General features: G+C 61.1%; 1 protein-coding gene across 1 annotated transcript; it reads right to left on the bottom strand.

Moving 5' to 3' along the window:
• Window positions 1-1,498: 1,498 nt before the first annotated feature.
• Window positions 1,499-20,758, bottom strand: SMTNL2 (smoothelin like 2). Its single transcript, XM_002718852.5, has 8 exons — window positions 20,263-20,758; window positions 14,445-14,532; window positions 13,747-13,989; window positions 13,154-13,229; window positions 12,203-12,391; window positions 11,075-11,192; window positions 10,677-10,828; window positions 1,499-3,077 (listed from the first exon to the last, which is right to left on the bottom strand). The coding sequence occupies exons 1-8, from the start codon at window positions 20,659-20,661 to the stop codon at window positions 2,951-2,953; spliced, it is 1,392 nt and encodes a 463-aa protein (XP_002718898.1). The 5' UTR covers window positions 20,662-20,758; the 3' UTR covers window positions 1,499-2,950.
• Between the last annotated feature and the right edge of the window lie 406 nt (window positions 20,759-21,164).

The raw sequence follows: 21,164 nt of genomic DNA, 5'->3' as shown, positions 1-21,164 counted from the left end.
GCACCTCGCTCGGAAAGCGCCCGAGGCCCGTTTCTGCCATGAAAAACAGCCATCAGCTGGCAGAAACGCTGAAGCCCGCGGGGCTCTGGCTAATCGTTCATCTGGGGAAACGCATGAGCCTGAATAAGCTTGAACAAAATGCAGGTGAGGAGCTATCTGGAGAAACAGCAGCTCCAAAACACAGCGCCCCCGCTCCCGGGAGAAGAGGGAGGATGTGGCACCCCCCTCGCCCCAGAGCCAGCGGCAGGGGCTTTACCAACAGGCCACTTCGGTGTCACCCGGAATGTTGGCTTCCAAACGCCCTGGGATCCTGAGACCTCCTCGTGCTCCCCCCAGACCACAGTGTCCCAGAGGTAACCAGGCTGAAAACTCAGGAGCCCCTAACGAACCCTCATTGCCCCCAGCCCAAAAGGCCAGACAGGAGGCTGACGGAACCAGCTTTGTTTATTTAGGACAGGCAGAGTGGACAGTGAGAGAGAGACAGGTCTTCCTTTTCCGTTGATTCACCTCCCCAGTGGCCGCTGCGGCCGGCGCTCCAAAGCCAGGTGCTTATCCTGGTCTCCCATGGGGTGCAGGGCCCAAGCACTTGGGCCATCCTCCACTGCACTCCCGGCCACAGCAGAGAGCTGGCCTGGAAGAGGAGCAACTGGGACAGAACCGGTGCCCCAACCGGGACTAGAACCCCGGTGTGCCGGCGCCGCAGGCGGAAGATTAGCCTAGTGAGCCGCGGCGCTGGCTGGAACCAGCTTTAAAAAGAGCTCATCTTGGGGCCAGCGCTGTGGCGCAGCAGGTTAAGCCCTTGCTTATAACATCAGCATCCCACATGGGAGCGCTGGTTCGAGCTTCCAGTCTGGCTCCCTGCTGATGCATCTACAAAGGCAGCAGAATGTGGCCTCAGTACCTGGGTCCCTGCCTCCTACATGGGAGACCCAGATGGTGTTCCTGGCTCACGGCTTCAGCCTGGCCCGGAATTGCTTTCCGTCTGTCACTCTGCCTTGCAAATAAGTAAATAAATCTTTGTTTAGGAGCAGCTAGTCCATATTTTTCCGGCTGAGAGGTCTTGGTTTCAGTGACATCTGCTCTGTGTCACGTGCAGAGGTCCGCAGCCCGGGAGCGCTCCCCTCCACATGTGTGACTACTCAGTGACGTAGAGGCGTGCCGTTTATAGAGCCCCGGTGTTCCCAAATTGGCTTTAGGTTTGAAACCCTAAGCTTCAGCTACGTGCCTCTGCTAATAATACGGTTCAACTTCCCACGCCTACCAGAGATGAGAGCAAGCTGGAAAAGGGAATATTTCCCAGCACGAGAGACTCCAAAGGATGTGGTGAGAGGTCAGTCTCAATCAACAAAGGCACTGCGACAGCTGCTCCCTGGGCTGTGTGCTCTGCCGTGTGGCTGCGGACACTTCCAACTCACCACACGGGCACTGCTGCCAAGAGCCAGCCGCAGGACATGAAGGCAATTAGCTCCTTAAAGAGGAGTTCTAGGAGCCAATGGCTGGGGGCTGGCAAGGTGGCACAGTGGGTTAAGTAGCAGCCTGCAATGCGGGCATCCCATATCACAGTGCTGGTTCGAGTCCTGGCTGCTCCACTTCTGATCCAGCTCCCTGCTAATGCGCCTGGGAAAGCAGCAGATGGCCTCAAAGTGCTGGAGCCCCTGCCACCCAGGTGGGTAGACCCAGATAGAATCCCAAGTTCACGGCTTTGAGCCATTGCTGCCCTTTGGGGAGTGAACCAGTGAATGAGACACCTCTGCCTTTCAAATAAATAAAATAAACCCTCTTACAAAAAGAAAGTCCATGGCTAAAATCCAACCCAATCACAAAATGACACTTGGGTAAGAATAAGCTAATGGCTGCAGCTTTGTAGAAACTAACGATTTTTCTATTAAAATCCTACACCAAACAGCTGTGACAGTAGACTGACTGCCAATGATGAGTTTGCTCCAAACACGGGACCACCCCAAAACCTGCCCTCTGGGACCCCCATTTACCCAGGGTCACTGATCCACAAGGGGGACCCTCCTTGGACAGCAGAGACGGGAGACAGACAGGCAAATGCAGAGACAGCGAGTGTCAGCCTCATTTTTGCAAGCAAGGGAGTTAAGTACAGAAACCCTTCCCATGAGACGCGAGCGTCTTTCCCTCGGGAACAAACCCTCATGCCCGGACCCACAGAAATAACGCGAGCTCCAACAGACACATCTCTTTATGTACAAACAGTCAACCGTACAGATGGGTTTCATTTCTATAAATATCTGCAGCAAATTATAAAAGATGTGAACCAAACCTCTCCGTCTCAGCACCAAGGGCGTCCCCTCCCTTCCAAAGCGCCACCTTCCCAGGAGCCTGTCCTTAGCCACACGCGTGTGGGGCCTCCTGGGAAGACCAGGGGAACTCGGGACCAAGGCAAAGGCCTTCCCACCTCCCAGGGCACGGGAGTGACTTGGCAGAACCTGGGGGCGGTGAAACTGCTCCTTCCCCAGGGCTTCGGGCTTCTCGCCACGCTGCTGACAAAGCCGTCCCTCTGTTGCCTGACCGGGGCCCACAGAGAAGGAGGAGAGGGAGCTACGATGGTGTGAGGAAGTAGAAAACACTGGGTATTTTGATTAAAAAAGAAAAAAAAAAAAAAAACACGGGGTAATCAACGAACCCTGTCCAGCCAATGTATCAAAACCCCGGGAGGGGGAGATGGTAATTCAGCTTCCAGAATCTACAAAGAAGGCATTTCTGGAGGAAGAGAGTCCCTTAGCACCAATTTCTCTCCCCGTGCCTCCGAGCCTTTGGCTGTGACAGCGAAGTCAGGGCCCAGCTGGGCGTAAGGGGCGGTCACAGCGCGTCCTCTCTCCGGGAGGCAGCTCCTCCCCGGGGTGGGGTCGTCCTGACTCGGGGGCCATGGGCTGCCCCGGGCTCTTCCCGGGCTCGCGTCTGGGGCTCTGCAGGCCCGAGGGCCTTACTCGAAGCGCCGCAGGTGGTTGTAGAGAGACTGGACGTAGGTGAAGACACACATGGGGTCCGGCTTGCGGCCCATCACCATCATATCCTCCACTTCGATGAGGCGCTCACAGTTAGCCAGGCTCCTGAAACAGAAAAGCCCTCGTCAGAGCCACAGACCCAGCAATCAGCAATCGCCACTGTCCCCAAAACCGGATTCAGCCAGGAGCCCAGGGTTTTCATGTGCCCAACAGCAGGGATTTAAATAATCCCGGCCTGGGGGCTGGCACGGTGGCCCAGTGGGTTAAGCCACTAGCCCCACACACTCATGGACAGCAGGCATGTCACACCCACACACATGTATGCGGCAGGCATGTTGTACCCACACACACATATGCAGCAGGTGTGTTGTACCCACTCACACATGTACAGCCAGTGCTCCATACTCCCAGGCCACACATCTTTAGATTCACCCATCCACAGATTGAAATAATTAAAAACAAACAAGCTGCACTGAGCAGACTTCTTTTTGTTGCCACTTCAGTACGGCAGTATCTACACTGCAGGTACGTGTGTTTGGTGGTGGAAGTCATTGAGAGCTGACCGGAAAGCACACGGGGGACTGTGGGTGACCTAAGAACAATGCGCCATTCTGAGGACTTGAGCACTGCAGATTTGGGGTCCTGGGGGAGGCCTGGAACTGAGCCCCCGGGGGCACCGAGGACCGACCACTTACAGGGTAGTTTCACAGCAACACGGCCCATGGCTGCTACTGATGTTTTCCCTACAACATTTCAAGTTTACCCTTCTTCCCCTCCCCTCTTTGATAATGCTGGTCATGAACCACTAAATACATGTTACAACCTACTAGTGGGTCATAACTGGGGGTTCAAAAAACTGCTTAGAATCATCTTGTCATCCCACACCCAGCCCCCCAGGGCCCCGTGCATCCTGCCCCAGGAGACCGTGGCTCAGCTCCCAGGCCACCATGTGGACTTGTGTGGAAACTGTGGCCTTTCACTGTGCTGGGGGAGGCGGAGGCCTCACAAAGTGCGATGGGGAACACCCAGGTCAAGACAGCAGCCTGTGGGGACGGCGCAGTGGCCAAACTGCTGCCTGGGACACCAGCATCCCACAGTGAGCGCTGGTTCAAGTCCCAGCCACTCCATCTCCAATCCAGCTTCCTGCCAAGGCACCTGGGAAGGCAGAGGATGACGGCCCAAGAACTTGGGTCCCTGCCACCCATGTGGGAGACCAGGATGGGGTTCCTCTCTCCTGGCCCAGCCCTGGCTGTTGCAGCCATTTGGGGAGTGAACCAATGGATGGAAGACCTCTCTCCCTCTCTTTATGTCTGCTTTGCCTTTCTATCAAAGAAGTCTTTTTTTTTTTTTAAGACAGATTTTTCTTTTTATTTACTTACTTATCTGAGAGTTACAGAGAGAGAAGGAGAGACAGTTTTCCATCTGCTGCTTCACTACCAAAATGGCCACAAGGACCAGGGCTGGGTCAGGCCAAAGCCAGGAGCCAGGAGCCTCCTCCAGGTCTCCCACGTGGGTGCAGTGGCCCAAAGACTTGGACCATCTTCCACTGCTTTCCCAGGCACATTAGTCAGAGCTGGATTGAAAGTGGAGCATCCGGGACTCCAACCAGCACTGATATGGGATGCCAGCACTGTGACTGGCGGCTCTGATCAAATAAATCTTTAAGGAAAAAAGAAAAGAAAAGAAAAGAAAAGAAAAGAAACAAACAAACAAAACAGACATTGCCCTGTGCCCAGAGCACTGAGTTCTGAGACAGCAGCAGCCGTCTCCGAGATGCCAGCCCCTGCCCCTACACCGCCTGACCTGGGTCCCCCGGGCATCCAGTGGAGCTGGCCTGAACCACAAGGGCAGAACCACAAGGCAAACCCGCTGCACTTGGTCCAACTGTCAGAGCCCTACCTTCAGGGCTCCAGGGACTCTCAGTCTGGTTTTGTTTTTTCCTGAATCAGTAAGTGCATAACTTTCAAGGTTCAAACCCCAGCAACACACTTAGCTCTCTCAGCCTCAGTTTCCCCTTCTCACAGGGGCATGAGGATCAGGGAGTTCATGCATCACACAGCAAAAGAGCTCAACAAATGTAGGGGATTGTTATTGTCGCTGTGGGTTGTTGTTGTTGTTGTTTTTAGATTTATTTTTGTTTATTGGAAAGGCAGAGTTACAGAGGGAGAGAGACCATCCATCTGCTGGTTTACCCCCCAGATGGCTGTAACTGCCAGAGCTGGGCCAGGCCAAACCCAGGAGCTTCATCCAGGTCTCCCACAAGGGTAGCAAGGGCCCAAGCACTTGAGCCATCTTCTGCTGCTTTCCCAGGTGCATTAACAGGGAGCTGGATCAGAAGTGGAGCAGCCAGGACTCAAACCGGTGCCCACATGGGATGCTGGTGTTGCAGGCGGCAGCTTAACCCACCAGGCCACAAAGCTGGCCCTGATTGTTGCTGTTTTTATCATCACACTTGGCTTTAAGATGCAGAGTGGATCACGGAGAAAAGAAGCCTGGATGTGACACCTACACAGCAAAAACCACAATGTTCCCACTGGGCCCTGCTGTATGGCGCTGGCCGGATGCCAGGCCTCTTACCAGACACCAAATGTCACATCTGCCCCACGACCCGTCCCTGCCTTCCCCTTGGGGCGTGAGCGAGTGGCCTGTGAGAGGGCCCAGCAGCCTCGCGGGTGACAAACAGGCCCTCCCTTCTCAGCACAGGAGAGGCCAGGGCTCAGCGCCGGGGCAGCCCGCTAAGGGGCCCTGTTGACAGCCAAGGATTGAACACCTGAGGTCAGGGAGCCAAGTTCACCTTTCAGAGCTGTCATTCAGCATCTGGTGTCCTCCACCTCACCTGGCCCACGGGAGAGCTCCCCCCTGCCCCTCCCAGGCCGGCTCCTCGGGGGATCCCAGGTGCCACAGGTGCCCAGGCCATCGCCCTGATGGGGTGGCCCCGATGGTCCCCACGTCAGACGAGGACAGGACCAGCACACTACGACCTCACTAGGAAGAGAATGCTAAGGTCCCCGTCAGAAGCACAGTCCCTGCCAGCCCAGCCCCATTGCTTGCCACCAGGTCCCGGCCAGGGCACCTGAACCCCCCACCCCGAGGACAGGCCAAGCCGCTGTGCAGGTGGCTCTGGCCCTGAGAGTTTTCCTTGCGCCTCTCTGCTTTCTTGCCTGTTTGTATTTTCTGCCTATTATCCCCACAGGGCCACCCTCAGTCTAACTTTCTGTCCCCGGAAAAGAGCCCTGCGCCTGTCCACGTCTTCACCTGAAACCAAGTACCTCGGGCCCCTTGACTGTCCTCCCAAGGGGAAACGCGGGCCCTGCTCTGCAGCCCACCTCGCTGGAGGCACCCAGAGTGGTCGGGGTGTCCCAGCTGTGCAGAGGACAGCACGCAGACGACCCCCCCCCCCCCCCGCCAGCTGACCTCGGCTCGGCGGCCGCACCTCTGCCAGGCAGCAGGTCTTTGGGATCAGAAGCATAGGCCTCACCCTGGTGTCACGCACCTCGGCCGGGCTGGGCAGCGAGCTGTGAGCAGGCAACCAGGGCTCTGGGCCTCCATCAGGTCCCCTGCCCCACTGTGATCCTTAAAAAAAGCTGACAAGGGTATGGGGGTGGGGCTGGTGTTGTGAGGCAGTCAGTAAAGCTGCTGCTTGCATCGCCAGCATCCCATATGGGCGCCAGTTCCTGTCCTGGCTGCTCCACTTCTGATCCAACTCCCTTTCTAATGCATCTGGGAAAAGCAGTAGATGATGGCCCAAGTGCTTGGGCCCCTGCACCCACGTGGGAGACCCAAATGAAGCTCCTGGCCTCAGATTGGCCCAGCCCTGGCTGTCATGGCCATTTGGGGAGTGAACCAGCAGATGGAAGACCTCTCTCTGTCTCTCCCCCTCTCTCTGTCACTCTGATTTTCAAATAAATAAATATATCTTAAAACTGAGCACAGGGCTTCCTGAGACAGGCTTGGCAGGACCCAGCGCTGGCCACCATCTCCAAGGCTCCTTCTACTTTACCATGTATCTGAAAAGCAGAGTGGCAGACAGGTTGTCCCGCCCCACAAAGCGAGGACTCTCCCTGGGAGACAAGGGAGCAGGGCTCCCAGCAGGCACAGGTAGGACCAGGCTCCAACAACAGGAGCCCAGAAAAGGGGCAGCACTAGCTTGTCACAATACCCTTGTCACAAAACCTTAGAGGCCCCGAGTCTTTAAAGAAAAAAAAAAAAAAACTTAAAACTTTACCTTTGTAAAAATGATAGAAATGTGTTTTAAATTATTAAACAACACAGAAAAGCCCCAAGGAGAACACCATCAATTTTAAGGCAGATTTGTTGGGGGCCCTGCCTGGGTGGGGGTGGGGGTGGAGGAAGGTTGTGGTCCCCACCCCTCCCCCTCCCCCTCCCCCGCCCATTGTGCTCAGCAGCCACCCGGGGCTGACCTGTAACAGAGCCGGCAGCAGGGATCTGGGGGGGTTATTTTTACATTTTTAAGCCTGTTCTAAATGCGGCGGAGGGTGCCAGGGCCCACGGCTGGCTTGAGACAGACACATGGGTACCACAAATAGCCTGGAAGCCCCTCTCTGCCGGCGAAACCCGAGAGCAGGACACATTCCCCGCAGGGCGAGCGGGAAGCCTCGGCCACATGTCCTGCCCGGCACTGTGCAGGAACAGGGAGAAACCGGCAGGCGCCGGCCGACTCGGCCCCTTCCATAAAAGGGACTGCTCGTCTTCGGGCCAGGCCCTGAACACCTGTCAGGCCGGGGACGCTCGCCGTGCTGTCAGCACCGCGTCACTCACACAGATTAGGCCCCTGGGGAATCTCTGGGACCTTGAGCTAGTGGGGGGAGGGCAGCACACAACACTGCCGACTGGGTGCTGTCAAGGCACTTGCTCCTGGAAGGTTCTGGAACATTTCCTTCCTGCTGCAGGGTGGACCCTTGCTTTGAGGACTCCGTGTCCACCACCTTCCCCGGGCCCCAGGTTCCTCTCCTCCCGCACTGCCTGCTTCCCCAGGCTTCATTGCTGAGCTCTGGGCTCCGCCTGCATAGCTGTCTGTGTCTTTGGCGGGCTTTAGCTGTCACGCCCCTGAGGGGCATCTGTTGAAGGCGCTGAGAGCCTGGACCCCCAGGCAGGTGGCCCTGAGCTCTCCAGCCAGCTTTTCTAAGCAACCTAGTTTATAAGGACCAAGGCGCTCCAAGCTGCTCTTCTCCCAAGGGACCCCAGCTTCCCCTACCCTCTGCCCCAGGTCCCTGCCAGGGACTCACAACAGGAGGCTCAGGACGCAGGCCTGCTCTGGACGCCTCCATCGTCCCCATCACACAGTCCTCCCCTCCCCAGCGGGAGCAGGCTCCAGCCACAGGCACGGCAGGCCAAGGTTTGTGGCCCACTGTTGACTCTCGGGAGGAAGGGGGAGAGCTCGGGCTACCCTCCACCACTGCCTCCCCTGGCTAGGACTCCAAGAAACATCTGCACGGAGTCTGGAGGCTCCACGAACTCGGACCTGGTGCTGGGAAAACACAGCCTGGAATTGTCTGGCTCTGGCTGCCAAGGGAAGCTGTGATCCCTGCAAGCTGGGGTGCAGAGCCACCACCCTGGGGCCCAGGACAGCCCAGCTGGGTCCAGCGGCCAGGGCAAGAGCTGGCACCGTGTGGCCCGCTGCATTTAGAGAAGAGCTCTGTACGTGCAGCCTGGCCTCCCCAATCTGGGGTGGGTGTTGGGGCACCCATGTCAGAGCCCAGATCCCACCCACTCCAACAGTCTGATCTTTGACAGTCGCCACGGCTGCACCGCCAGCAGCTGGGCCTCCTCTGGGGAGCCAGCCCCCGCCCGCCCCCCCCCCCCCCCCCGGCATTGTGCTGTGGCGGGCGCTTGGCTCAACTTCCCTGGCGTCTGGATCCAGTTGCATAACGCGCTTGTCCAAAGCTGTTTCTGCAATTAGGATGACAGCTAATCCCTGGCGGCCGCGACAGAGGAGGGTTGAAAGTATACAAGGAGTTCTTATGACCCCAAGAGGGCCCAGAGTCCAGGCGCGCCAGCCAAGGTGACACGACGGGCCAGGACTGATAGCCCCAAAAACTCAGATGCTCAGAGCCACAGGCTCCTGTCGCCTCTGCCCGCCCCCAGGGCCTGCCGGGAGAGCTGCTGCTGCTCCTAGCAGGGCTTCCAGTACCCAGGGCAGGTGACGAGACTCGTTGGCTCAGCTCCCTCCCTGGCCGGGCTCAAGGCCCTGGTGGGCCAGGAATGGAGCAAGGAGGCCTGGGATGAGGCTTCCTACAACCCCAAGCAGCATAGGAAGAGCCGAACACTGCGGGCACACGGTCTCACGCAGACGGACCCTGGGAGCTAACAACACACAGGCCCGAGGTGGGCAGAAAAGGGCGCCCGTGCCCCCAGGAAGGTCAGCCTGAAGGTCAGCTTGTCACAGAGCTAAGCACCAGGCAGCCCCCACACCACACAGCCATCCCTGATCTCCACCCTGCTGGCTCCCAGGCCCTCCCTCTTCTCGCTGGGATCAGCCAACAAGAAGCCCCAGCATGAGGGCAGCAGCAGAGTGAGGCCCGAGTATCATCCAACAGCTCCCTCTTGGCTGGGTCACTGCGAGCTGGCTGCATACGCTTGTCCCAAGCCCAGCACCCAGCGCCCAGCTGACAGCCCTCCCCGACATAGCAGCGAGCAGCTCCACCCTGTTGTCACCCCGGGGTGCTGCCCGGTGCCTGCCTCATGTCCCTCCCTCCTGCCCACATTTCTGCAAGGAGTCCTTTTGTTGAATCCCCTGCCCCAGCTTGAATGTGCACCTGTCCATCCTCCCTCCCCCAGACAGATCCTGCTCTGCCAGCCTTCTGATCCCGCGGGCGTTGCCCTCAGCCAGTAAATCAATCAATCCCAAACCGGCTTCTCAAACAGCCCGATCCCAGAACCAGCCCCGCCTCCCCTAATCTTCTCCCTAGGAGCAGGATTTAAGAAGGCAAGTCCCCACCCAAAACTCATGTTGGGGCTTGGTCGTCGGTGTAATAGTGTTCAAAGGCAGCGGCCTTTTCAGGAGCACTTGGGCCGGAAGTGGTCGGCCCTCCAGAATGCAGCTCTCCATGGAGTGGTTGGTGATCACCAGAACGAGCTGTCACAGGGCACCTGGCTGCCTTCTTCCCCACGTCTCTTCCACTCACTCCTGCCTGGCCTGCTTTCCGCCAAGGCCTGAAGCAGCACAAGGCCCTCACCAGAGCCCAGGAGAGGCCCGTGCCCCTGTCTTGGACTTCCCAGCCTCCAGACTGCACCAAAGCAAACCTGTTTCCTCTGTAAATGAGCTGCTCTCGGGCATTCTGTTATCGCAATGGAAAATGGACTGAGACAGGAGGCGAGGTCACACTCAGTGCCAGAACGATATTTAGGGAAGAAAGGCCGCTTGTTAGGAGCAAAAGCTACTTCCTCAGTGTCCTGGGTGCCCTCCAACTTCCTGCTGATCAGCAGCCCGGGCTCACCCAAGCCACTGCATGTCTCTCTACTGCCCCTCATGCCCTGCCCGGGCACCCCAAGGCTGGGCACACAGCAGAAGGGGCAGCACCAGCAGTAACCAAGCCCTCGCTCTACCACGGGGAGCAAATCCCTCTCCAAGCCTCAGACACACTGGACAGCTGCCCACAGCCTGCCTGCCCCCAAGCGCCCTGGCCCAGGCAGAAGCCAGGATCGGACATGGAGCTGGGAGCTGGTGGGCCCCAGCATACTCACTCAGCCATGCTGAAGGCCAGCTCGAAGTTCTTCTGCCGCTGCGTGGGGCTCAGGGCGTTGTAGTCGAAGGCGTCGGGGAAGAAGGAGTGCACTAGGGCACAGAAGGCCATGCCGTCGCTCCAGCTGGAGGAGAAGTTCTGCAGGTCCACGTGCTGTGGGCAGCGGGGCGGGGGCGTTGGTGGGGGCGGGGCAATGACAGCTCCCACCCCAGCTCTCTGCACCCCAGGCAATCCCACATTCTCCCAGGCCTTCCCCAAGGCCCCCAGCTCAGCGACGAGCCCTCTAAGGGGCGCTAGCCAGGCTGCTGCAGCCCACGTCCCACTGCTCTGGGTCCCCCCGCCCCGGCCAGGAGAAGGAGGGCCGGTGGGAGGTCAGCTCGGGCCCCTGGCCCACCTCACCTGGTAGCCCACGGTCTTGCTGCGGCACCACTCGAGCAGGATTTGCTTGATGCTGCTGGCGCTGGCCACGCCAAAGCTCTGGGACCGCTTCAGCTTGGCCCTGGTCTCCCCCTTCCCCCTGTGGAGGGAGGCCAGACCTGCTGTGGGGGCCGCCCCGGCAGCTGCCGCCTCCCAGCAAGGGTGTGGGGTGGGGTGCTGTGCTCGGCCAGGGGAGGCGCTGTGTCCATGTGCTGCCTTAGTGCCCACAGCCATGGCCCCCGACACCCTCCCTGCTGGTCTGGGGCAGGGTCGTCACTCCCTCCCAGTCCCCTCCCCCAGCTCCCCTGTTTACTTCCTTCGTCAGGGAGCAGGGGTCACTGGGTAATCCTGATGCGGAGGGCCTGAGCCCCTGTGACCAGATGCCCCTGCCTGGACGGCCCCTGCCCTTTGTACCCCCTCCTCTGAGCCTCCCTGTGGGTGCACAGCCTCCTTCCGGGACGGCTTTCCCAGCCAGGAGGGATGGCTTCCTTCTCGGGGCCCAAAGACACTCCCTAATGGTCAAGGCAGGTGGCTTGGGGGTCAGTGAGGGCACTTGAGGGGCCCATCTCCCTGACCAGAGTAGCATGGGGGCTGGCCTGGGCCGCGCCCTGCACACAGCAGGTATCAACACCATGCACGGACAAGAAGACTGGACAGATATGCATGCAAAGGTGGGCTGTAGCCCAAGCATCCTGTCTCCCAGGGGCTGGGGTAGTGGCCAGCGGGGAACTCGGGTCCCCTCAAGGCTTTGAGCAAGTCCAGCTCCAGCTCCGAATCCCAATCCCTTCCAGGTGCCCTGTGCTGCTCAGAGGCTACAGGAGTGACCACCTAGGAGGAACGCAGGCATGAGGCAGGCCTGGGGGCCCGGGGGCGGGGGCAGGAAGGGCAGAGGCTGGCTCTATGCCCTGCAGCCCTCTTCCCTCACTTCTGGGACCCCCTTCAACACACACAAACACACACACACACACACACAGCCCCTGCCCAAAAGGTCTCATCCTAAGAAACTGCCCTCTGGAACCCGGGACATGGCTCAGCCATGGTCCCAGCCCCCCACCCCGACACTGGGCCTGCTCTGGGGGCCGGGACCCAGTCTAGGGTGCGTGTCCATACTTGCCCGCCGTATCCTGTTCCCACTTCTCAAACAGCGCCTTGCGAGCTTGGGCACTGGAGGTGCGGGGCAGCGTCTGCGACCTCACCAGCTCCCGACGGCGCTCCCCCTGGCGAGGGGCCTGAGTCGTGGCCGGCACCGGTGGCGGCGGGGGGGATGGAGGTGACTGGGGTGGCGTCACCAGTGGTGGGCTAAGGAGAGAACCACCAAGTCAGGGACACAGACCCAACCTCGCATGCCAGGTCCCCGAGTCTCTCCAGCGAGAAGGAGGCAGACAGCTGCACAAAAGAGGGGGCGCCCAGGGCTAGGCAGAGAGGCCGCAGCTGCTCCAGCCCCTGCAGGCTTTCGGAACTAAAGCAGGCCTGGCCAGCAGGCCCAATCCGGGGAGGTCTCGGTGCCTGCGGAGGGCAGGGGACACCTCCTCCCTAAAGACCTGACCCCTCCCCACCCCATCCCCACTAGATAAGTCTCTCCTTGTTCTCCCCAGATCAGTCTGCCAGAAACTCACAACTCCCCCCCACCCCAGTGCCAAACACAGTGCAGCTGGCCGGGGTGGGGGCTGGGTAGGGGGCACAGAGGCCACCAGGGGCCCCACTGCCCTGCCGCAGCCCGAGGCTCCTCTACGTTCCTGCTCTGCCTGTGGGCAGGGGGTACCCAGCTCTGAGGCCCCAGCCAGCTAGGGTGGAGGAAGAGAAAACAGAAGATTCTCTTACAGTGCTTCCTCCAGTGGGGGCTGAGACCCCCTCCAATCTTGAACTGACTTGCTTCGAAGGGGCCACGGAGGAGCCAGGCTGCAGCCCCAGTTCCCTAAACAACTCCCCCCACCCCAAGCCCAGCCCAGTCTCCTCCTGCTCACACGGACCCTCGGGCTTCCTGCCTTAGCTCTCCAGAGGCACCGGCCCACAGAGTGCACCTGCTCCCAGGGTCAGCATAGCTGGACGGGGCAGACTCACCTGTCATTGAGCTTGCCTGCCGTCACCGCCCCGTAGCCAGAGCTGGGCAGAGACCGGGCAAAAGAGGGAGTCTTTTCTGCAGGATGAAGGGAGGGAGAGAGGTCACAAACCCTGCCTGGACAGCGGCCACCACCGGCCCCCTTCCTCTCACCCGGTGCCGCCTCGGCTGACAGCAGAGGGGAGAGGATCGCAGAGCAGCGACACCTAGAGGTCTTCTAAAGGTCCCCCACCTGCTCCCGAGGGCTCGGAGCCCAGGGCCACCTGCTTGTGTGTGGTCAGCAAACACTGCTCCCAAAGCCTCCTTCTGGGAGCTCAGAGAGCCCCGCTGAGGCCTGGGGAGCCTGGGGCAGGAGGCCACCTTCTAACCATGACCTTGACCTATGAGAAGAGGTCCCCCATGATGGAGGATTCTGTCTCATGCCATTCGGGCCAGGATGGACCCCGCCCTCATGAGAGCAAACAGGCTAAGGGAAGGGGTCACAAGGACGGGCAGAGGTGGCCCTGGGTCTGCCCCGCCACACGGCTCCCCGGCACCTGCCCGCCCTCTCCCACCTGAGGCAGGCCCGCCCCAGCACATGCTGCCCTGCTCATACCACTCGGACTGGGAGTCCAGGGGGTGGTGGTCTCGCCGGGGCTGGGACTGCAGCCCCCCAGGATGGCAGCAGATGTGGGTGACAGCACTGCAGCCGATGTCTCCCCAGAGAATCTCTCGGAGACTCGGGTGACAGCTGTGACCGGCTGGTGGGGCAGCCGCAAGGAGAGGCTCACGGGGCGAGGCTTCGGGGCTTCTGGTGCCGGGAAGGTCTGAGCAAGTTCAGAGGGTCCATCGCCTGGACCTGGAACATGTGACAGCCACGGGAGCCTCAGACACCCTGGAAGGGTTCCAGCCTCCCTGAGCCCTCCCCCCACCTCCTCCAGGAAGGCCTCCATGAGCACTCCCGGCCCCTTGTCCTCCCCGACTGGGGATGTCTTGCTGTTCCATCCGGAGCTGATCCTTTCCTACTTCCCCTGGTAGCCAGTGCTGTCAATACCAGTTGGCTCATCACTCTAGTGTCCACCCTGTTCAGGGCTCAGACAATTCCTCAGTCCCTGCTTGCTTTCCTCCAGGGATGGGGAAGCTCACTACCTTCCAAAGTCTCCCCTTTCCCTCTGCGTCTAAAAAGTTCCATTTCACTCCGAATGAGGCACTGCTCCTTGATAGCTCTCACCTGCTGGGGCCCCCCTCCCCAGCCAATGGGTGGCCTGACCACCAGCACCACCCAGGCCGCCCTCCTCGGCCCTCAGCCCGTACCTGCTCCTGGCTGGTGCCCGTTCTCCAGGATGCACGCGTTGGCGGCCCTCCTGGGCTCTGGCTCCCCGGCATCGTCCTGATCCACACTCTACAGGGGCACAGACACCACTGAGGCCCAGCATCAGGGCCCCGCCCCCTGAAGTCCCTTCCCAAATCCCCTCCTGGCCCCCAGGAGGGACAGCGATGGGCCAAGGTCACACAGCAAGCTGGGATGGATGAACCCAAGAGGCAAACATGTCCCTAGGCTCAACAAGAGTCCATGAAAGCTGAGACAAAGGCTGGACTGAGGGTCCCAAGGCGGCAGGTGAGGGGGCCCACCCCTCCCCTAAGGCAGGACCGTGGCCACAGGGACACAGGAATTGTTGGGTGCAGGTGTGGGCTGCTTGGCCCCATGCACCCCTCCACCCTGCCTCACCCTGGGCTGCGGCAGTGGTGGGGCGGGCAGGGGGCACAGAGAGCCAAGGCCATCAGCCAGCAGGGAAGCCCTGGATCCTGGCTGGCTGTCAACCACACGTCCAACAGCAGGTCCCCTCTGGGCCTCAGCGTCTCTCGTTGAGAAACGGGAGCGATTACGCAGGTCCCGTCCGGGTGTCTACCAAGCAGCAGGCCCTTCCCCCAGCTCGCCGCTGACCGCCGGGTGGGTGCTAGCAAGAGGGGACCCAAGGGCTCAGAGAGGCACTGCCCAAGGTCTTGCAGTCACACAGCTGGAGGTGTGGCCAGGAAGAAATTCTCTCTTCCTCCCAGGCAGGGCGAGGGCAGGGCTGAGAGTGTCTGTGGGACTGCAGGGGGTCTGGCTGGCAAGAGCGGATGGGGGAGACTCCAACCGGGAACTGTACTGAGAGCCCACCACGGAGGGGGCTGGGGCTGCTGCAGAGGAGCCAGACTCGGGAGGAGGGTGCCTAGGACAGACGCCATCCTGCCCAGCAGGGCAGGGGGGCTCCCCAGAAGCAGAGAGGCCCGAGTCAGGGGATGGGGAGGGGAGGCATTGGCAGCAGCGCGACCAGTGTCTGCCCAGGCAGGGGGACGTGACGTCACAGGCACTCGGATCATGCACACCCGGGACACGGGCAGCATGAGGATTTGGACTTGACTCCTTAGACAAGGAGACGCCGACAGTCCCCAGCTCTGTTTGAGGAACACTCTCCAGGAGCTGATGGGAGAGTGGCGGGGCACAGGAGGGTTAGGGGAGACAAGGACTCAGGTCTGGGACACGATGAGTGTCCAGGAACATCAGGTAGTGAGGAGGGTGCTGGGCACTTGAGCCCGAAGTTTAAGAGAAAGGAAGGACCAGTGATGGAGAAACCCAGCAGAGACAGAGCCAGTGTGGGGTGGGGGGGGGGGGTGGGGGGGCCTGAGATCAGGCACCCACATTTCAGAAAGCAGAAGAGGCTTCGGGGGCTGGGGAGCAAGGAGCAGCCAGAAGGAACCTGACAGAACACTGAGGAGGCCTAGGGGCGAGGAAATAAGGGCACTCGGCTCGGAGCCTCCTGGAGGTCAAGGTGAACTCAAAACAGCATCCATGGGGTCACTGGTGATGGCCCCAGAAAGAGCGGGAAGGGGGCGGCTGGAGAGAAATGAAGGCGTCACAGGAGTTTCAGCCATGAGTGAGCCTGGAAAGGGGACTGGGGGCTTCCTCCACATGCAGAGGCAAGGCGAAGGACATCTGCAGGTGGCCAGGGAGTGAGAGAGTGCAGGGCCCAGAGCCAGGGAAGCCTGTAGGGGCTGGCGGAGAGGCCAGGTGTGGTGCAACTCCCAGCACTCCAGGCTGCGGTGGGCGCTGTCCCAGGACCACACCCCAGCCCCCGTGTTGCCAGGGCCTGCTCAGCTCTGGGGTCCCCTGATCACTTCACCCTTCCTGCTCTGGGCTGGCAAGTTCCACAGGTCGCTGCAGGCTGATGGCGAAATCACTTCCCATTTTCCCAGGAATGTGGGTCTCTGTAGGGCCCCCCTTGATGCAGGGACCCCACGCTCCATGGTGCCCCAGGGACCAGACAGGAAGTAGGTTCTGCACCAGCCAAGGTCTTGCACCTGCCTCCCCCACCCTCCCCTAGGGAAAGGGCTATTCTGGGATCCCCTACAACCTCTCCAGCCCAGTCGGTGGTGGGGGTGAGGGCCGCCCCTGAACTCACCCACACCTGTCACGGTTCCTGAATCAGAACTCCTCCCCCAGCCGTGACTCCATCCCCAAGGCGCTCTGGCCTTGGAGGGCAGAGAAGACAAATGTCTCCCAGGACCCAGCCCCCTGGGGGACCTGTCTCAGCCAGGTGACAGGGAGGAATCGGACCGAGGCTGGGGTAAGCAGGAGCTGACCCAGGAGGGCCAGAGCAGGCTGTCCTCCATATCCAAGCCCACCTTAGGGCTCCCACTTGCTCTTCAGGGGGTGAAGGGAGCCAGGGAGGGAGGGGCGCCTCAGTGCTGGGGCCAGGGCAGAGATCCCTGGACAGCCTGCATAGGGGACAGATCCTGGGCTGGCCTCCTCCCCCCACCCCACCCCCACCAAGATCCCCCATCTTGGCTTTGTTTTAAGGAGGAGGAGAACCATTGGGAGGGAAAGGCCATCTTCTGGGTGCTGCCCAGCCCCCCAGCCCAGGTCATACACAGCCCCTGGACCCCACCCCAAGACACTTCCCACCGCACTCGCACTCGGCTCTCACCACAGCTTTGAAGGACTCAATCCACCCGGCCCCTGAGCCCTCGGCTGGCTTATCACAGGGTGCTGGGAAAGGAAGGCAGATAAGGGAGTCTGGTTTCTCTCACAGCCAGGCCTCCGACACCCAGCGCCTGGCAGCTGTTCCCGTGGGACTCCGCCGCCTCGGCCACCACGGGGATCCAGGGGCTCCCACGAGGCCAGTGATGACATTTCCAGGCCAGGCAACAACCCCGGCTCAGCCTCCGGGGCTCGGGGCCTGGCCTCAGGCTGCCCCGTCCACCCCAAGCCCCCAGCTGGCTCCTGACTCCAGCCTGATGACAGCAGCGGCTCCCGGATTGGGCACACAGAGCCCGACAAAGCCAGGCCAATCTCCCTTGGTTCATGTACAGGGACACTGCGTCCAGCTGGGAGAAAATGCCCACAATGCCTCACAGCAAACGCCCCAAGAGTGTTTGCTATCTGCTCCAGGGTCTTCGGCTTCCTGCAGGAAGTCCACCCTGATTCACCCTATGGGATGCCCCCATCCTCCTCCCCGGCCACTCCCGTGTCATCCTGTGCTGCAGCAAGGTCAAGGGTTGTGCACTCAGGTGTGACCTGAGCCACCCCGTCCCACACTGAGCTCTGGGACATCTGTGTATTTACCTCCCTCCAGCACCTACAGCCCCCAGTCTGAAAGCAAAAAGTTCTCTCAATCCCACTGCTTGTGCCACAATGGGCATCGCAACACCAACCTCAACAAGGTCTGACCACAAACCAAGCAGTGCGTCCACCACTGGCTTGTGTGCACAGGTAAGCCCCTCGCACCCAGACCCCCACCCCAAGCATGGAGCAGGAGATGCCGGACAACTGGCCGTGTGGTGCCCAGCTGTGACTCTGTCCATCCCATCGTCCACACTGCAGCCTTGCCCGGGAGTCCAGGACCCTCGTTCTTGACCACGTACCCGATCACACATAGAACGTGAGCAGGAGCACGTGCATGGTGCCACACAGCCCTCTCGCTGCCAGAACCAGTGCAGAGCTGCGTCGGTGGCCCTGAGAGCGTGGGTGGCAAGAGAACAGGGCCCCGGGGCTTCAACAGGCAGGCAGGGAGACGCTGACCCTCCTAGAGACGGGCCGTCCTCACCCCCAGCACTCAGCTGCCCTGCGGCTCCAGCCCCTCGGGCCTCTCTGGGGTCCAGGTGGGTCTCCAGCCTCATGCCTCAACCTCTGCTTCCAGAAGGGGTCCCCAGCGGGGTCCTCCTGTGTCCGCCCCTCCCCCATGGCTCCCTGGCCTGGCTTTGGCTTCCTTCTGAATGAGGCCTCTGCCCAGGGCCCCTTCCGTAACGCTTGCCCCGAAGACCTGCCCCCTCTCTCCCACTTCGACTGCTGGTTCTGCCTGTGCAGTCCCCTCACCTGCAGCCTTGACCACTCTCCACAGCAGCAGACCCAGGAAGCCACCTGCCCAGGGACACCATCACCTGGGTGTCCACGGCCCCGCACACTGAGCAAGACCCAAACAACCCCACTGCTGTGCCCAGACCCGTGACCCAGAAGTCGTCAGCCTCATATCCCGAATCTGCCCCAGGCAGGCCCGTCCTCGGCCATCACATACCTATTACCTATCTCCAGCCACCCTCCACGCCACCATCCATCCCTGTGTCAGTGAGCAGACACAAGGGGGTCCCTGCCCCTCCCTTCCCCCACCACCCAGAACCCAGAGCACTAGCTTGGCACTAGTGAACTGTGGGGAACTGCCACCGAAAAAAGACCCATGCCTGGAGAGAGGTTGCACATGTACACGTGTGTACGTGTACATATATCCATGTCTACATACCTATGACTTTGCCATTGTGTTTCTTAAAACTGGGACAGCTGCTTGCATAAGCAGAAAAGGAGCAACACATGCTAAAACAACCTCAGAAACGACTGGTGACAAGTTGATTAGGCACGTGTGGGCTCACGGTGGGGACTTCACACCATGCACAAGCAGGGTCGTACTCATAGGATGCACCTAAGTGGATCCATGTCTCCATACACTTCCCACGGAGCACTGGGACACCCAGGGGCTCTATCACCCACCCACCCCAGGGAGGGGGGAAGCCCAGCTCCTCTGCCAGCCTCCAGGGGCCCTTCACACAGCCCCACTCCCACACCTGGAAGCTCCCACTCACCCCCCTGCAGCAGCAGCAGCCCTCCTCCAACACTCCTTCTGTGTTCTCAGCAGACCATCTCTGGCTGCAGCTCGCTGGGTTCTGCTGGGTCTGGGGCCGTCTCCCTCCCCCAACAAGAGCTAACCCTGAAGCCCTCCTTGTGGTCCCCTGAGATGCAGCTCTTCCCACAGCAGGAGACCTGAAAGCCCTGGGAATGAGCCAAGCAGGGGCAGCAGGTGCAAACTGCCCATACTCAGACCCTGGAAACCCAACCTGGAGCACAGGCTGGAGCAGCATGGAAAGTCCTGCCTAAGGCCCACTGCACACACACCATGGAAACCGTCTACCCAGGACCTGCCACACCAAGAGGCCCATGTTCAAGGTAGTGACCTGCTGACACCAGCCTCTGCCCCCCCGCCGGGTCCCCACTCGGTGTGGGCCTCTGGCCAGCCACTGACCCCAGAAATCTAGACGCTGTTCAAGGCCAGTTTTCCCCACCCCCCTCCCTTAATGGTAAGAGATTTGCCCCCTGCAGTGTCGGGTTCCCACCAGTGCAGGTTGGACTGAGCTGGACCACACAGAGTCTCCCTCCACACACACCTAGGGGCTCGTTCTTAATCCGGGTTAATCAGCAACCCCAGCCGTCAGGCCTCAGTGAAGCAAGCAGGAGGCGCGTGAATGATGGTGCTGACCATTCCAACACGCCCAGCGCCCACACCTGGGCGCCCAAGCCCTAGCGTCTTGCGACAGAGGGAAGAAAGAGGCAGAACTCAGGGAAAACAGAGCCCAGCTCTCAGGAAGAGAGGGGGCCCCAGACGGGTGCAGCAGGTGGGTCAAGCAGTGCCTCTCCTGTCCTCTCCAACTCCGAAGCGTGGCAGGAAGCCTGTCGCCGATTCCCAGCGGTCGGTGGAGGCACTGCCCCAGCCTGGCAGACGAGCGCTGGTGCACGCACTCGGGGCCAAGGCGCGGGAACCTCACTCCCTGGCGCAAGCGCACCTGCACCCACGCGGCGCACTGCGCCCCGCTCCCCTAGGCTCACCTGACCGCGGCCGGAAAGAGAGAAGGTGGCGTGGCTGGCGAAGCGTGCGGTGCCCAGGCGGGGCGCACGCTCCGGAACCCCGGGCGCTGGCGGAGGGCTGGGCGTGCTGGGCGTGCCGGGCGCGGGGGACAGCCCTGTCGCCAAGCCCAGCGCCTCCACCTGGCGCGTCAAGCGCTCGAGCTGCGCCTGCAGCCGCTGGTTGTCGCGCTGCAGATCGGCCACGGTGCGCGCCAGAGGGCCAGCCAGGCGCAGCGCCTCGGCCACCCGCCGCTCCACGCCACGCTGCAGCCCCTGCATGTCCTCGTGCAGCGCGCGCACCGCATCCTCCAACGCGGCCTCGTAGCGGCCCAGCGCCTCGCGCACTGTGCGCTCCTCCTCGGCGTCGGGGCCGGGCTCCATGGCCGAGCGGGGCGCACCGATCTGAGAGCGGGCCAGAAACGGGAGGAGACCCGAGCTCTGCAGCTCGGTGCGGGGACTGGCGGTGCTCAGCGGGCTGCGCCCCAGGGGCGGCCGGAAGGGCGGGCGCAGGGCGGAGCTGGCCCGGAGAGCCCCAGTACTGGGCGCCGTGCGGGGGGCGGGGCTGAGGGGGCGGGGCCGGGGCCCGTTCGGGGACCAGCGAGACCTTGCGGGTAGGGGCTCAGGGAGGAGCCGATGAAGCTCCCGCCCCGCCTCTTCTCCCAGGAGGTGTGGAGCTGCTGTTAGAAGAGTAAGTGCCCAATCTGAGTGCCCTAGAGCTCGGAAGGAGCCGCGTGCAGCCTGAGGGGCGGGCTGCAGGCCCACCGGAAGAAGGCTCGGAGCGCCGTATAGACATCACTGTATGCTTTCCCCCATGGCTCTCCTGGGATCGGATCCCCGCTGCTCCGGGAGAACTGCGAGCCGCAGCAGCCCCCCGCAACAGTCGC

The sequence above is a fragment of the Oryctolagus cuniculus genome, chromosome 17 (genome assembly GCF_964237555.1).
Source record: "Oryctolagus cuniculus chromosome 17, mOryCun1.1, whole genome shotgun sequence".
Taxonomy (NCBI): domain Eukaryota; kingdom Metazoa; phylum Chordata; class Mammalia; order Lagomorpha; family Leporidae; genus Oryctolagus; species Oryctolagus cuniculus.
This window is presented reverse-complemented; position numbering and strand designations above follow the sequence as displayed.